Source organism: Neoarius graeffei, chromosome 6 (genome assembly GCF_027579695.1).
Source record: "Neoarius graeffei isolate fNeoGra1 chromosome 6, fNeoGra1.pri, whole genome shotgun sequence".
Lineage (NCBI taxonomy): Eukaryota > Metazoa > Chordata > Actinopteri > Siluriformes > Ariidae > Neoarius > Neoarius graeffei.
Genome location: NC_083574.1, coordinates 76,716,406 through 76,732,398, shown reverse-complemented (window position 1 = coordinate 76,732,398; position 15,993 = coordinate 76,716,406). Strand labels below are relative to the sequence as shown.

The following is a 15,993-nucleotide window of genomic DNA, read 5'->3' as shown; positions in this document are numbered from 1 at the left end:
ATTAGCATACAGCAAGTCAATTGTCCTGTTGTTCCTTGTTGGACAATCCACAGCCTGGTAAAAAGTAGCCAAAGTAGAGTCCAAAGTAGCATGATTAAAGTCCCCAGAAATTATGATAAATGCCTCAGGGTGCTGTGTCTGCAGCCTTGCTGTGACAGAGTAAATCCTCTCACATGCAGCGGCTGCGGCTGCCCTCGGAGGGATGTAAACACAGATGGTGATCACGTGACTGAACTCCCTCGGCAGATAATATGGCTGCAGGCTAATGGCTAACAGCTCCACGTCAGGGCAACATAAAACTGTCTTTACAGAGATATGTCCTGGTTTACACCAGCGGTTGTTAACATAAATGATGAGTCCCCCACCTTTGCTTTTCCCGCATGTGTTAGTGTCTCTGTCAGCTCTCACAGCATTGAATCCCCACAGGTCCACATTAGCATCTGGTACGAGATGTGTTACCCGTGTCTCTGTAAAGATAAATAAGCTGCTCTCCCAGTAAATCCGCTGGTTGTTCAGAGCGGAAAGCTCGTCGACTTTATTTGGCAGGGAGTTCACATTCCCCATGATAACGGAGGGAATGGATGGTTTGTAGCACCACCAGTTGTCCACTAGCCTAGCCTTTAGCTTAGCTCCAGCTTTGCAGCCCCTGGGTTTCCTCCTCAGCTCGGCCGGGATGGGGTGTCATATCCTGGCTCGTCCCATTGTTTTCAGGGCCAGCAGCTCCTCTCTAGAATAAGTGAGAAAACTGGCTCCTGGTTACATGTTAAAGTTAAATATATCCATGTTATATAGTAAAACATACTATGTCTTTGTAAGAAGAGCAGAAAAGTAAAAAAAGGTGGAAAAAAGAGGTTTAAAGAGCTAAAAACTACAGAGCTACTGGAAAGGCAGCCATCTCACACAGCGCCCATACATGTCTTTTAGTGAACTACAAAGCATTTGGAGAGTGGCAGAGTGAGGCACATAAGAGAGAAAGATGACAGGTAGGACCCTCATCTGTTTCTCAGTGTTTTAAGTTGCAGGCTGATTCTCACCTTAACTCTGCCCAGCTGAGACGATGACTACCACAGCCAGATGAGAATGACCCAAGACTTCCTGTTCCAACACCACCAGTAGCAGAGGGAGGAGCCCCAGTCCCCATATCATCTATGCCCAGCGCACCTCCCCTGCAGGCCCTGGCTCAGTGCCCACTCTACCCAGACCTGGCAGAGGTCACAGGTCCACCACCCAGTTACGAGAACCTCTCCACGGCACCTCATCAGAGCAAGCCATCGCCACTGATGACAAGGAAACAGAGAAAAGCTAAAGAGCCTGCAGCAGGCTCACATCCAGAGGATGATGGTGATGAGGTGTTGAACATGCTGATGGTGGAAGTGGCAGGGACAGATGGGCCTATGCTGGTTCACCATCCATGGACTCTGGCAGATATCAAGGAAAGCATGACACACCTCCCTAATGTGTGTCAAGTTGGAGGAAGGATGTTTGGGGAAGAGCTGTTGATCTTTTGCAGAGAATTCAGACCTACCACACATGAACTGAGACACTTGCTTATGGCCAAGATGGGCATAGACTGGAGACCTGGTAGAGGAAGAGGCAAAAGAAGAGTCAACAGATCTGATCTGGTGTGTTACAACTGTGGGAAGATAGGACATTTTGTGAGAGAGTGTATGGCAGAAAAACCCAAAGCTGACTGATGGGTGGGGGAGAGGGATGGAGAAGCAGCTTAGAACAGAGGAGATAATACACAACACAAAACCAATCAGGTAGTTCACATTATACAGGAACATACACCACAGCCTAATCGCACAGACAACATTAGACAGCTACATGACCTCCAAACACAGCAAAGTGATGAAAATTTATCTTTCCTTGAATATGCAGCCTTCCCATTTAACCAGCTTCCATGCATACCATTTACAATATGGGGAAAGATGTTTAATTTCCTGGTAGATTCAGGAGCTACCCATTCAGTCATTAAACAGGGAGAATTGCATTTACCATTTGAACTAAGTTCTCAATCAATTTGCACAATTGGGGCAACAGGCCATTCAGTCATAGAAAAGTTCTCAAAACCTGTGTCATGTCAGGATGAAGCTGGACAGGAGGTGGAGCACTCATTCCTGATCTCCTTTTCCTGCCCAGTGAATTTACTAGGGTGAGATTTAATATGCAAGTTTGGCTTGGTTCTTACATCATCCACAGAGGGCATTACAGAGAACAAAAGCTCCCTGTTTATGGATATGAGTGGAAGCTCTGTCCAGACACTTTAACTAATGTAATGCAATACCTCATACAGCAAGCACATGACAGAGTTGTAGCACATGATGTTAACTATATGGAGCATACAGACCTTCACTGCATGGCCCATGTGCATGATGGAAAGGATGCTGCATATGAGAGAGTATGGTTTAAAGGCACCTGCGAGTGAGAATGTATTATCCTTTGAGATTTATACTGGTCATAAGAATATTGTGCATGTTCTGCTGAATTACAGTGCTGCACAGACATTTGTGCCTGGATTCAATCAGAGTGCACAACCAAATTCCCTAGGTGCTGCCAAAAGGAACTGTTTGATGTCCCGTCATCCACACCCCACATTTCTTTAGCCAAACCAAAGGCAGTCCCATGGAAGGAGGTGGGACATTGGCTTCGAGGGTGTGTGAGTAAGAAAGCCTCTGATTGGGTTAGTACAACAGATCCTTCTGTATTTTATAATCCAGAAAAGGATACCTTTAAACAATCTCTCTCTATGCTAGTACATGTAAAGTGCAGCGTAGAGCTTACCATGCGCTTAGTGGGGGTTTTTGCAAGCATTTCAGGAGATGTCTCCCCAGCCCAAGTCCATCCTAGGCTGATAGAGATTCCATGAGAGCTCTGGGCCACAGGTAAACAAGGTGTGGGTTTAATGAAGCATGCTGAACCGGTTGTGATAACTCCCAAGTCAGATTTTAGACTGAGTCAGAAACAAAACCCACTAAAGCCAGAGGCCATAGAAGGTGTTAGGTCTGTCTTTGAGTCTTTGCTGCAGGCAGGGGTAATTGTCCCTTGCCCAGACTCACCATTGTGCACTCCTATATTTCCTGTAAAGAAAGTCAGAAAACCTCCCCAACCTGATGAGTGGTGTTTTGTACAAGACTTACAAGTAGTGAACACAGCTGTCAGACAGTGTGCACCAGATGTTCCAAACCCCTACACCATTCTAGGTCAAGTGCCACCTGAGAGTAGATGGTTTTCAGTAGTGGACCTTGCGAATGCATTCTGCACACCTGTGACATGGACCCTGGAAGCAGAAAAGGCCTTCCAGGATTTGAAACTAGCATTGCAAACCACCCCAACATTAGGTCTGCCAGACCCACTCAAACATTTTGGTCAAACTGTTGATGAAAAGAATGGCTGTATGACCTCTGTGTTGGGGTGCTGGAGCTGTGGTGAAATTTGGATCCAGAAGCAGAACACATACACAGACAGTAATCCAGTAAATAAGGTGGGTTTAATCCAGGGAAAGGGTGTGGCAAAAAGGTAAACAAACTAGATGATGAAACAATAGCAAAAATAGTCCAGGTAAAAAAGGAGGCAAAAACTTGACAAAAAACAAAGCAGGCAAGGACAAGAAAAATGCTAGTGCAAAAAACCATGTCCAAGAAAAATGTTAGTGCAAAAAAACATGAACAAGAAAAAACGTTAGACAGAAAAACCATGAAAAGCATACAAGGTACAGAAATGGTTAGAGTAAACAAATGAGACGTTCTGGCAAAGTCTGTTTCTGAGAATGGTGTTTATAAAGGCAGCAGTGAAAACCAGGAAGTGAATTCAGGTGAGCGCTCATTGAACGGGGAAGCAGGCAGGGTGGAATTCCCATTCTGGGTCCTGTTCGGCGTTGACGTGGGAGCTCTGGAGCGGATGTCCGGGGCGGAGCATGACACTCTGTTCTTTTGCAGAAACATGGAGACAGACTTAGGCCAGTAGCCTACTTCTCTGGGAAACTGGACCCTGTGGCAGCAGGTCTTCCTCTCTGCCTCAGAGCTGTAGCAGCACCTGAAAAGGCCATAGCGGCCTCCCGAGATCTGGTAGGGTACTCTAAATTGACCCTTTTGGTCCCAGATGCAGTCTCCATGCTTCTGCTAGAACAGAAAACTTCACACTTGTCAACACAATGGTGGCTAAGATATAACATGGTCCTACTTGACATGCCGAACATAACAGTAAAACGTTGTATTGTCCTTAACCCTGATACTTTGCTCCCTACAGAGGAGGATGGTGAACCACATGACTGCATGACACTTACAAACCAGTTATGTTCCCCTAGGTTGGACCTCAAGGATGAACCACTCACAAATCCAGACATGATTCTGTATGTGGATGGGTCAGCATCATGACACTCAGAAACAGGTAAAAATCAAGTGGGCTATGCTGTAGTTTCAGACAAAGAATTAATCATAGCGGGAGCATTACCTAGTCATTGGTCAGCTCAAGCAGCAGAGCTATATGCCTTGACAGAAACATGTAAACATGCAACAGGTAAATCAGCCACTATCTACACATACAGCAGATATGTCTTTGGCACAATCTGGAAACATAGAAATTTCTGACCAGTTCAGGCACACAAATAGCTCACCACAAGCTTGTTTCTGACCTGCTGGATGCTGTCCTACTCCCATTTGCTCTTGCTATATGCAAGTGTGATGCACATACTAACAAATTCGATCCAGTCTCTCTTGGTAATGCACGAGCTGATGCAGCAGCAAAACAGGCAGCCACAAGGACCCCAACTTCATTAATGCTTTCAACTAACCCTTCTACATGTCCCTTATAGGTTTCTGACCTCCAGCAGTGGGCCACAGCAGAGGAAAAGGCTGTGTGGCAGAAAGAAGGGTGGAGTATTAAAGATGGGGTCTGGGCAAGCCTGGACAGTTGACCTTGTCTCCCCAAATACATGCTTTAACATTACGCTAAGTTGATACACAGGAAAGACCATGTGTCAAAAGGGGGAATGATAGCATTGGTAATTCTCTAATTACTCTCAAAACTTTTGTACAATATAGGACGAGGGCTAAAATTAGAGCAGGCTGCGCACGCAACCCCAAATAGCCCCTTTGACATCTACAAATGGACTTCATTGAACTCTCACCAAGTGAGGGGGAAAACGTCTTGCTTGGTGATGGTTGATATGTTCTCCAAGTGGATAGAAGTTTTCCCTACAGCAAAACAGGACTCAGACATGGTGGCCAAGGCCCTCCTATGAGATACAGTGGAGCAAAAAAGTATTTAGTCAGTCACCAATTGTGCAAGTTCTCCCACTTAAAAAGATAAGAGAGGCCTGTAATTTTCATCATAGGTATACTTCAACTATGAGACACAGAATGGGGGGAAAGAATCCAGGAAATCACATTGTAGGATTTTTAATGAATTAATTGGTAAATTCCTCGGTAAAATAAGTATTTGGTCACCTACAAACAAGCAAGATTTCTGGCTCTCACAGACCTGGAACAACTTCTTTAAGAGGCTCCTCTGTCCTCCACTCATTACCTGTATTAATGGCACCTGTTTGAACTCGTTATCAGTATAAAAGACACCTGTCCACAACCTCAAACAGTCACACTCCAAACTCCACTATGGCCAAGACCAAAGAGCTGTCAAAGGACACCAGAAACAAAATTGTAGACCTGCACCAGGCTGGGAAGACTGAATCTGCAATAGGTAAGCAGCTTGGTGTGAAGAAATCAACTGTGGGAGCAATTATTAGAAAATGGAAGACATACAAGACCACTGATAATCTCCCTCAATCTGGGGCTCCACACAAGATCTCACCCCGTGGTGTCAAAATGATCACAAGAACGGTGAGCAAAAATCCCAGAACCACACCGGGGGACCTAGTGAATGACCTGCAGAGAGCTGGGACCAAAGTAACAAAGTCTACCATCAGTAACACACTACGCCGCCAAGGACTCAAATTCTGCAGTGCCAGACATGTCCCCCTGCTTAAGCCAGTACATGTCTGAAGTTTGCTAGAGAGCATTTGGATGATCCAGAAGAGGATTGGGAGAAATGTCATATGGTCAGATGAAACCAAAATAGAACTTTTTGGTAAAAACTCAACTTGTCGTGTTTGGAGGAGAAAGAATGCTGAGCTGCATCCAAAGAACACCATACCTACTGTGAAGCATGGGGGTGGAAACATCATGCTTTGGGGCTGTTTTTCTGCAAATGGACCAGGACGACTGATCAGTGTAAAGGAAAGAACGAATGGGGCCATGTATCGTGAGATTTTGAGTGAAAACCTCCTTCCATCAGCAAGGGCATTGAAGATGAAACGTGGCTGGGTCTTTCAGCATGACAATGATCCCAAACACACTGCCATGCAAGTAGAGCAAGGTTTGGGAAACGATTTTGGTTTTCTTTCCAGAACAACAAAGGGTTGGTACCCTCTGCCAAACATGCTGCACTCAAGTAAACTGGGAGCTCATGTGAGGATGCATCAATTGGCACAGAAGTTGTTTGGGTATCCATGTAGGAAAAGAGTCTGGGGCGTTTGCGTGGTTGGGTATTCATGTCAGAAGTGGCTTTTGGACATACAGAATCAACTTTTGCAGTGAGGAGGTTTCTGATTGTGTTCTGTTCTTCACCGTTACACCAGTCTAGCTTGAATCTTGGATCAAGAGTTGCAGCCATCTGGAAGCACTCCATATCTTCATATTTTCCAAGTCGCCTCTCGAGTGCAGTTTGTAAGGTGGACAGAAACTTCTTGTTCCCAGTCATTTTGGCATCTTTAATGGCATGTCTCAGTCCTCTCACACAAGGAATAATATAGCTTGATGTTACAGCTTTCTCTGCCTGACAGTGGTCTGTGACCTCCTCAAAGGGTTCTAAAACCTCACAGAGTTCCTCAATGATTTTAAGTTCGTATGGTGATAGCTGAATTGGGCAGTGGAGCTCAGCAAGGACATCATTTGGAACTTTAAGAACTGACCTAAGCATCTTCAACTGGTTATTCCAGCGTGTGGCATTTGCAGGTTGAAGTTTGTGCATTCCCTCCAGGGCCTCTGCAGCATGAGTGGATTTGTGGCAAAATGCAACAAACTTCTGAACCTTTCCTAGGAGGCTTTTTATGGAGGCAGCATCATCCAAAGCATCGCGCAGTACCAATTGGAGAGTGTGGGTAAAACATGGTAGTCTCTCAGGTGGAAAGTACATCATTTCCTCTTCTACATTGACCACCTCTACACTGGCATCATCATCCTCCTCATCTTCTCCATCACTCTCACTGTCACTCACATGCACTGGTGGAAAAACACTGAAGGCCTTTATCATGTTGGACGCATTGTCCGTTATGATGAAAGACACTTTGCTCTGAATGTTGAAACTGCGCAGTACTTGATCATAAACCTGGCAAATATTTTCTGCAGTGTGCCTACCTTTAAATCGCTGACAGCTCAGCATCACACTTTGCAGGTTGTAATCATGAAAGAAATGGCCAGTCATTTCTAAAAATGACCTCATTGATCTGTTGGACCATAAATCAATTGTTAGGCAAATATGGCCAGCATTTGTCATGGCATTTGTGAGATGGTCTTTCACAGATCGTGCATGCTGTGGTATGAGGCTGTCTCTGAGAGCTCTTCGGGTAGGCACTGTAAATGCTGGTTGTGTAAGCTGGAACATGCCAATGAAGTCCTTATATGAAGTCAACTGTAGAGAGGGGGAGGAGGCCATTGGAAATCAGACTAACAATGCTATCTGTCAGAGCCATTTGATTTGTATTGGTTGAGGACCACTTGGTTGATGTTGATGGACGGTCTTGATCTTGGTGTGTTTGACTCATGCCACTGCTGGATGCAGACCCCATCTCCAAGACTGCAGGGTGTTTCTTCTGAAAGCAGAAAAGCCAATCAATGTTTAAGAGTTTTTATTCTTTGGATCTGTATATTATGGTACAATTCTGTATATTTCGCATAATTGTATCTGTATATATTGTAATCTGTATGCTGATAATTCCATATGTATAGTGCCATCTGTTGATCATACTAATTTAAACTTCTTTCCCCCATTGTCCTGAGTGCATTCTGCTCACATAACTTATTTGTATATATGCTGCACACAATGACTTGCCATAATTATCCATACAAGCTGTAAAAATGTATCTATTCTGTAAATACTGCATTTGTTGGCAAATACTGTACATTCTGTACACATGCACTGTGACTTTTTGCACTTCTTATAAGATGGTTAACTGCATTTACTCTTGCTCTGTATCCTTAAATGTGGAATGACAGTAAAGCTGAATCTAATCTGAAAAAATCCAGTCAGCAAAATTGCAATACAATACTGTTACATCTATGCATTCTCTGCTTCTCTATAATGATGTGCCCAGACCCCTTATTATGTCATTGTCATAAAAAATACATTAAAAGATTACAAATCTGTTACTTTACCTGGAGGTGTCGTTTGAAATTTGAGGTTGCCTTTATGGAACCACAGACTGGAGTACTGCAGTGATTGCAGATTGCTCTGTGGTTTCCATTTGTTGTAGGAATTGGCTCACCGAAATGAATGAGCACAGATGTCCTTTTAGTTGTGTTATCATTTTGCATGTTGCTGTCATCAGAAAACTCAAAAGTACAAATCAGCCATAGCCCTTAAATAGGGTAGTACACAACAGTCTACCCAAAACAAAATGTCCAAAATGTTTGGACAACCGTTTTGAAGACTAGGATAAAGTAAAGCATTCTGGGAAACGAAGTCTTGTCTTTTCTAATTTCACACCATTTCAATGTTTACAATTTTAAGGATCAGTTTTATGGAGTATATATTTGTAGTGACAAATTGTGGTACAAATGGGCCTATTTTCTGTTAAAAAATATAAAAAAAATTGTGCTGTGGACATAAGGTAAGGCCCTATATTAATACACTGTATGTATTAAATACATGTTGCAATCATATGTCTGTACAGAATATTTGTTAACTGTACTTTCATTATCATGAATTTCTTTGAATTTCATGGAATTCCAATCCTACTTCCTGCAATTTGAATTTGAATTGCAATTCCACTTCCTGTTTTGAATTTCAATTCAAATTCATATTGAAATTCAAGAATTGAATTGGAATTTGGGGGTCATTCTCAATTCAATTCAGAATTTCGTACAAGCCTGGTGCATACCACCCTGCTAGTCGAGGAGCAGTAGAAAGGGAGAATGGGACATTGAAGAATAAACTGAGCAAATGTTGTGCTGAAACAGGACTAGGGTGGACAAAGGTCCTACCCATAGTATTAATGCAGATCAGAATGAGAGATAGACGAAAGCATGGTTGGACCCCCTTTGAGATATTGTTTGGAAGACCCCCAAACACAGGGATAGGTCCCATTACACCAAGATGCCCTGCCATGTCCTTATCTGATGATGTGAAGTTGAATTACTGTGCAACCCTCTCTTCTGCTCTGAATAATATTCACAAACAGGTGAGATCAGCCTTACCAGTCCCGGTGCTGGGACCACTGCATGACCTGAAACCTGGTGACTGGGTGGTGATAAAGGACTTCAGAAGGGCAAAGTGGAACAAGCCCAGGTGGATGGGACCATCCCAAGTGCTGCTCACCACACAGTCAGCTGTAAAGGTGGACAACAGAGCCACGTGAGTACACGCCAGCCACTGCAGAAGAGTACCTGAACCAACGGACAAGCAGCACAAGGAGGCCCTGGTACAGGAAGGAGATTAAGACAGCATTCAAGAAGCCCTCAGGGAGCCTCGTCGCACCGTGAGTGGACACTCTGCTATCAAGAGGCCCTTAGGGGGACCAAAGAACATGACACATCGACATACACAGACACATGACAGACTGTACATTCCAACACATTTTTCATTCTGTACCTAATTGTGAACCTCATGCATGGCATAAGTAGTATTTGGTAGTTTGTCCAGTGACAAAGATTAATACACGTATTACAAGAGCAGTGTCTGACACCACAGGTACTCCAGGTGGCAGACTTCTCAGCTGGAAAAATAAGATAGAAAGAGATGAAACTGTTAACTGAGTTCATGACATATTGACTGACAATACCAATCACATGGTGGTAGCTGAAAGAATACATTCTGACTACACATACACTAGCATACGATACCTAGCTGATTTAGGTGACGGGATTAAGTGCCTTAGGCATATAGAAAACAACCAATACCATGTAGTTCATTGACTGACTATTACCACAGACTGCACATTTACCAGCAGGTGAACCCTGTATGACAGTATTATCGATTTAATGTTATCATTTACATGATAAAAGTGGGAATTGTCGAGTAAATTTTAGTGTCATACTGTTTTGTAATTTTCCTTTTCACTGAGTGTTGCCTCTTCAAGGACTAACGACTTAGATCATTCTGCACCAAAACATGTTCATCTTATCATGTTCATTACGTGCATAGCAAATGTGCATAGCAGATGTGCATACAAGCCAGCAATTAGAGATGATCCAATCAGCTTTAGAGCAATTGCAATGATGTAATGCAATAGATGTCTCCTTTTTATCTAGTAAAGAGTATATATAGATTTGAGAACAAAGGGACAGTATGAGTGGTGTGCCGAACCCTCATCACTATGTGTCTGTTTCTGCAATAAACCTTCTTTCTCTTGCAAAAGGACGAGACTGGTGTTGGTGTTTGTCATTTTTCCATGACAGTCCACCATCAGGAGAACACTGAACAACAATGGTGTGCATCCCTAGTAACACAGAACGTTAATGTACCGTTAGCCTATGGTTCTCTAAAGGTTTGTTAGAACGTAACCAACAACTAACATTTAGAGAACGTTTCCTCATGGTTATGCATAAACCTAACGAAGCCAAACGTCCCCAAAACGTTGAGGTAACTAACCAACTGAAACGTTATCATTTGGTTACACTATAACCTCCACACAACGTTATGTTTGGTTGTTTTTTTGTTGTTCTGAGAACTATACTATCTGCTTTTCCTGATGCTGGCTAAATTATCTTTTAATCTTTTATTTCAACCTCTTTTGTACTTGTAGCCTTTTTTTTGCCATAGTAAACTGTCACATATAACTTTCCTTTTGTTATGCATTGTTATGTCGTGCCATTTTGGTTTGGAATCCAACCCTCACACATTGAAGACACCATATGGTCAACAGAAATGTGTGCATACTAGGCCAGATAAATAGGCTAGTCTATGTTGAGTTGTGAGATATATTGCAAGGAAATTTTCACAAAAATAGGCGACAAACCCATGTACATTCCTGAGTAATGTGTTTTGACTGTCTAAAGCAGTGGTTGCCAACCTTTTTTGGCCTGGGACCCCATTTTTACATCACCAATTTCTCATGACCCCATACACATTTTTTAGATTTTATAGAGATTGCACAGTGTCACATATTCTATATTTTGATCAGCAGCCTAGCCTTCAGTTATGTGGATGTTTTCTTTTCAAAGCTGATATATAGCATTTTATTTGTAATATATAACATAATTAGTTGAACATTTTTATTTTCAGTATTTTCCTTCTATTGGTTATTTCAGGCGACTCCAATTCAATTCCAGGAGACCCCATTAAGAACGAAGGAAAGGAAGCATTTTGAGTGTTAAATGTAAAAGATATTTTACTGGGCAAGAAGGGAATGGTGAAAGCAAAAATGGACAGGTTAAATGTTTTTCTAGTTAGTGCAATGTGGGTAGAGTGTGGCTGATTTGCAGAAATAAACTTATAGGCTAAATTTGTTTGGATTGAAGTGGTGATGTTTTTTGTGGAATTCAAGTGATCTGTAATGAGCAGGCTGCAGCATATATCATATGAAGAGGGTGAACATGGTTTGGCAATGGGTCGTTGTGACTTGGTGCACAGTCTTGTGTGGTGCAAATTGGCTCCTGATAATATGGCAGAGCAGCAACAAAAGTTTGACCTTTAAGTTGTGGTCACACATTTCGCCCTCAAAACATGCTGCATTACAATAATGCCTACATTTTCTCATGCACATACTTCTGGTACATTATCCCTATTGTTGCCCCAACTCACTCACACCCAGCTCCATTGATCAACTTATTTGTACTTTGTCCCAACAACAACCAAATCCACCCTGTACCACTAACAAAATCTGCTGCAATACAAAAATCCACTTCTCTTCTCCTCTTATTTTCTAAAAATAAAAGTCCAGCTAGGTAGTTTCGATGCATCATCATCCTGCACATTACCCAGAATTCTCTGTGCTTTCAAACAGCTCTAAGGCAAATAACAAAATGGCGGACTTAATGGATGCTATGATAGCCCTTTTATTTAGCTATTTGAAAATTTCACCGAGTCTCCTTGTTGGATTTAGAACTACCAGCGCCAGTGTACATTATCTGGATTTACAGTACGTGCGATCAGGTAATGTGTTATTTTATTCTGTATAAATGTGAATAGTATTCACCTAGCAGTTAGCTGCTATGCATGCAACCATCTCCATCTCCGGTCACATTATACGAAGTGAATCGTTGTTGGTATCTCTAAAACACGTCTTTTCCAGTCTCCCATCTGACAAAGAATTTGTACATAAATCTTTCACCTTTGTTGTGATTTAGCACGCTGATATAATGCTATGTAGCATACCTTAGCATGGCTAACGCCATAGCGCCGAGGTTACGCATGATTACCCCATATCGATATACATGTCGTGTAGGTGACGGTGTTCTCTGTTAAAATGTCTGTGTAGTTGTGCCTCAGAACGGCGGCATAACAGCAGTACGGATTTCCCCATGTATTATTTGACGAAATATAGTATGTTGGTGGATAAAACCTCAAGTGAGGGCCTACTTTTGTAGGCTGCAAAGATCAGCAACACGTTTACTGCAGTACTCTGTTAGCCTAGCTCACTCAAACCACACTGCTTGGAGTTTAGAATATAGCACGAGACAAGCATTGTAGTTCAGAGGTTGCACAGAAAACGTAACGTAACTTTTACTGTCTGTTGAAAAACAACACTTTGTTGGTGTGAAGGGTTGTCATAAAAGTTAATAATCATCATGTATTAAATCCAATGGATAAGGGAATCTGAACTATAAAATAAGTAACTTATTTTATAGTTCAGATTCCCTTATCCATTGGATTTGTTCCCATGGGGTCTACAGGAAGAAACGAGACCTAGCCACTGTAAGTTGTTGATTGGTCAGGTTGCCTGACGCAACGGCATGTGACGCAAAACGAACACTCCTCATTGGCTGGACAGATGGATAAGAGGACGTAGGTGCGTGTAGTAAAGTCACTACCCGGAACTTGGATTTGGAAGCAAACGTCTCTGTTGGAAGTACTGAAGCCTGCTTCTGTTCAAGTACTCTACTTTCGAAAAGGTAATTTGTGATTTCTTTCTGGTTGTGGTTATACCTTAAAGGAGAATTCCGTCTGTTTTGCAAATATGTCTCAAACGTTTGTGGTCAAGGAAAGTTGCTAATGATGCCTTTGTTTTCACAGATGAGTTCACAGACAATGCTATTGAGGTTGTGCCATCTTCATGGCTTGGACACACTTCTGAGGTACGAGTCTTTTTTTTTTTTTGTCGATACATAGCAAATATGTATGCTTACATATATGCCTATATATTTTTGATAGCAAATATATGCTTGTTTTATATATATATATATATATATATATATATATATATATATATATATATATATATATATAAATTTTATATATATATATATATATATATATATATATATATATATATATATATATAATTTATTTATTTAAATTATATATATTTTTAGCATGGCATGGTCTGCTACTGGACGACACACAATGTGCGATTGCATGTTGTGAAGTGCCGAGCACCAAATACAACTTGGGCCAAACATCCCGTTAAGAAAACCTGGTACGAAACAGGTGAGCTATCGCTGCTATGCACTACATGGAATATACTGAATTGTTCTCTCTATGGCAGTACTTTTTTTTTTGTGCTACTGACTAAAAGTCATTTTCCATAGATTCATATGCCAAAGCTGAACAGAAGTGTTTGCAATTGATGGAGTCCTCAAGTGTTGAGACAGAGGATGATGTGAACACTTTTGCAATAAGGCAGCGTAAGTGCCCAAGGAGGTTTGTCTCCGAATCCTCTGATGATGGTAAGCTCTCTTCACTAATGACAACATTAGTTACTCAATTCAGTGTTCATTTTCAAGTCATTTACAAGAAATTTACATTGCACATTGTATGGTCTTTCCTTCCAGATGATTCTGCTCCAGTGGTAGCAGCAACCAAGAAGCAACCCAAGACTCTGACTGTGCCTGGAAGCCCTGTGTGTAAGTTAACAGTTCCCAAATCATCATTCATAGCTTGGAGCTAACATTCATGATGAATAACCGGTGCATATTACGTGACTGATCTGATGTTTGTGTGCTCTTTTCAGGTCAGCAGGACCCAATGCCACTACCACCACAATGTAAGTGTTTTTCAATTTATTTGTAAATGTCTAATGTATTATCATAGGTTCTTCTTTTGTGAATACCATGTATAAGAACCCCCCCCCCCCCCCAATAAATGACTTAACATCCATATGCACCATCTTTTCAGGGTCAACACCAGCCGGGACTGGAGCCAGTCCTCACCACCCTAGCCCAAGTCCTGTTGACCCTGTTCAAGGTACAGTTGCTTTCAAGTTCCCATTTACAGATGTTGGAATACAAAGTCACGAACAGGAAAACTAACATATTTTCTTTTTGAAAACTTCAGCCAGCAGCTGGGCACTACACCCAATTCAGTCAGCCAGGCACCTCCAAGAATCACTGGAAACCTCTTTTGACTCTGTTCAAGGTACAGTTGCTTTCAAGTTCCCATTTACAGATGTTGGAATACAAAATCATGAACAGGAAAACTAATATTTTCTTTTTGAAAACTTCAGCCAGCAGCCGGGCGCTTCATGACGGACAGGGTGTCTCGGCTATCACAGCCATGTTTGAGAGAAGTAAGTACTTTTATACACACTAACTAGTTCACTCACTCAGGAAAGTACATTATAAATTACAACTTCCATCACATTTGTCCCCATAGTCACAGAGGCCCACATGAGTCGCTTGATGCGGAGGCTCGAGGCTAGGTTTGACAAGATCGAGTCATTGGTGGAGACCAACGCCCCGACACACACGCCTCAACTCCAGCAAGAAGATGTGGTGTTGGCTAAACCATGCAGCATGGTGATGGAGCTGCTGGAGTTGGATAGGAGTCTGGAACAACCAGACAAGAGGAACAAGATGGTAATTATCTATCTATCTATCTATCTATCTATCTATCTATCTATCGATCTATCGATCGATCGATCGATCGTATAAGCTCGCTACAGTAATTTTCATTGTATAATTATTTTTATTTTTTTACAGCAACATTTTCTTGAAACTGTCGGAGGGGCAGGTTTAGGGGCAGCCATTCACCGTATGCTACGCCGAGCGGCAAATAATGAGGTACTCGCCCAGTACAGCTTGCGGGGCAGACGGGCCAAAATGTCCTTTGATGTCCATTCTGTGCAAGATTATAAAGGGTAAGTGTTTATATATTGATCACATCACTTATGCCATGCTTGACTGACTAGGTTTTGATGTGTAACTTTCCTTTATTTTGCCTTCTAGCAGCATGCGTCAAAATTTCCTGGCCATACGGAAGCTGAAGTGGAGGAATGCCTTGGGCAGACTCTAAAATTTGCACCACACAGACGGTATACTTCTGCTCTCTAATTTGGTGCAATCACAGAAATTTCGTGGTTGGTAGTAGGGTGGTTTATCATGCTTTTGTGGACATGTGCTCATTGTTCTTGTTTTTAAACATTTCCTTTTTCTTTTCAGGTCAGCTGGTCAGCAGCAATGGGTGAACAGTGAATTTTTATTCTTTTTTTTGTGAACAGTGATTTTTATTCTTTTTTGTGAAGTGATTTTTTTTTTATTCTATTTTGTTTGTTATTGAATGCACAGTTACACTTTAAAAAACTGTTATTTCTATTTTATTCTGTTTTGAATGTGTTTTATTGAA

At 41.9% G+C, this 15,993-nt stretch overlaps 1 protein-coding gene and 1 long non-coding RNA gene across 3 annotated transcripts; both read left to right on the top strand.

Annotated features, from left to right (window-relative positions):
- The first annotated feature begins 12,225 nt into the window (after positions 1-12,225).
- LOC132887522 (uncharacterized) lies at positions 12,226-13,877 on the top strand. 2 transcript variants are annotated; one of them, XR_009654847.1, is made up of 4 exons: positions 12,226-12,366; positions 13,107-13,325; positions 13,447-13,508; positions 13,746-13,877. It is a non-coding gene; the product is annotated as an uncharacterized LOC132887522 (long non-coding RNA). The 2 variants fall into 2 exon arrangements; XR_009654846.1 differs by lacking the exon at positions 12,226-12,366 and having other exon boundaries at positions 13,072-13,325.
- A 97-nt stretch (positions 13,878-13,974) lies between these two features.
- On the top strand, positions 13,975-15,663 carry LOC132888325 (uncharacterized). The gene is made up of 9 exons (XM_060924386.1): positions 13,975-14,099; positions 14,205-14,276; positions 14,384-14,416; positions 14,548-14,616; positions 14,707-14,787; positions 14,876-14,938; positions 15,025-15,227; positions 15,351-15,508; positions 15,597-15,663. The coding sequence occupies exons 1-9, from the start codon at positions 14,000-14,002 to the stop codon at positions 15,661-15,663; spliced, it is 846 nt and encodes a 281-aa protein (XP_060780369.1). The 5' UTR covers positions 13,975-13,999.
- The last annotated feature ends 330 nt before the right edge of the window (positions 15,664-15,993 follow it).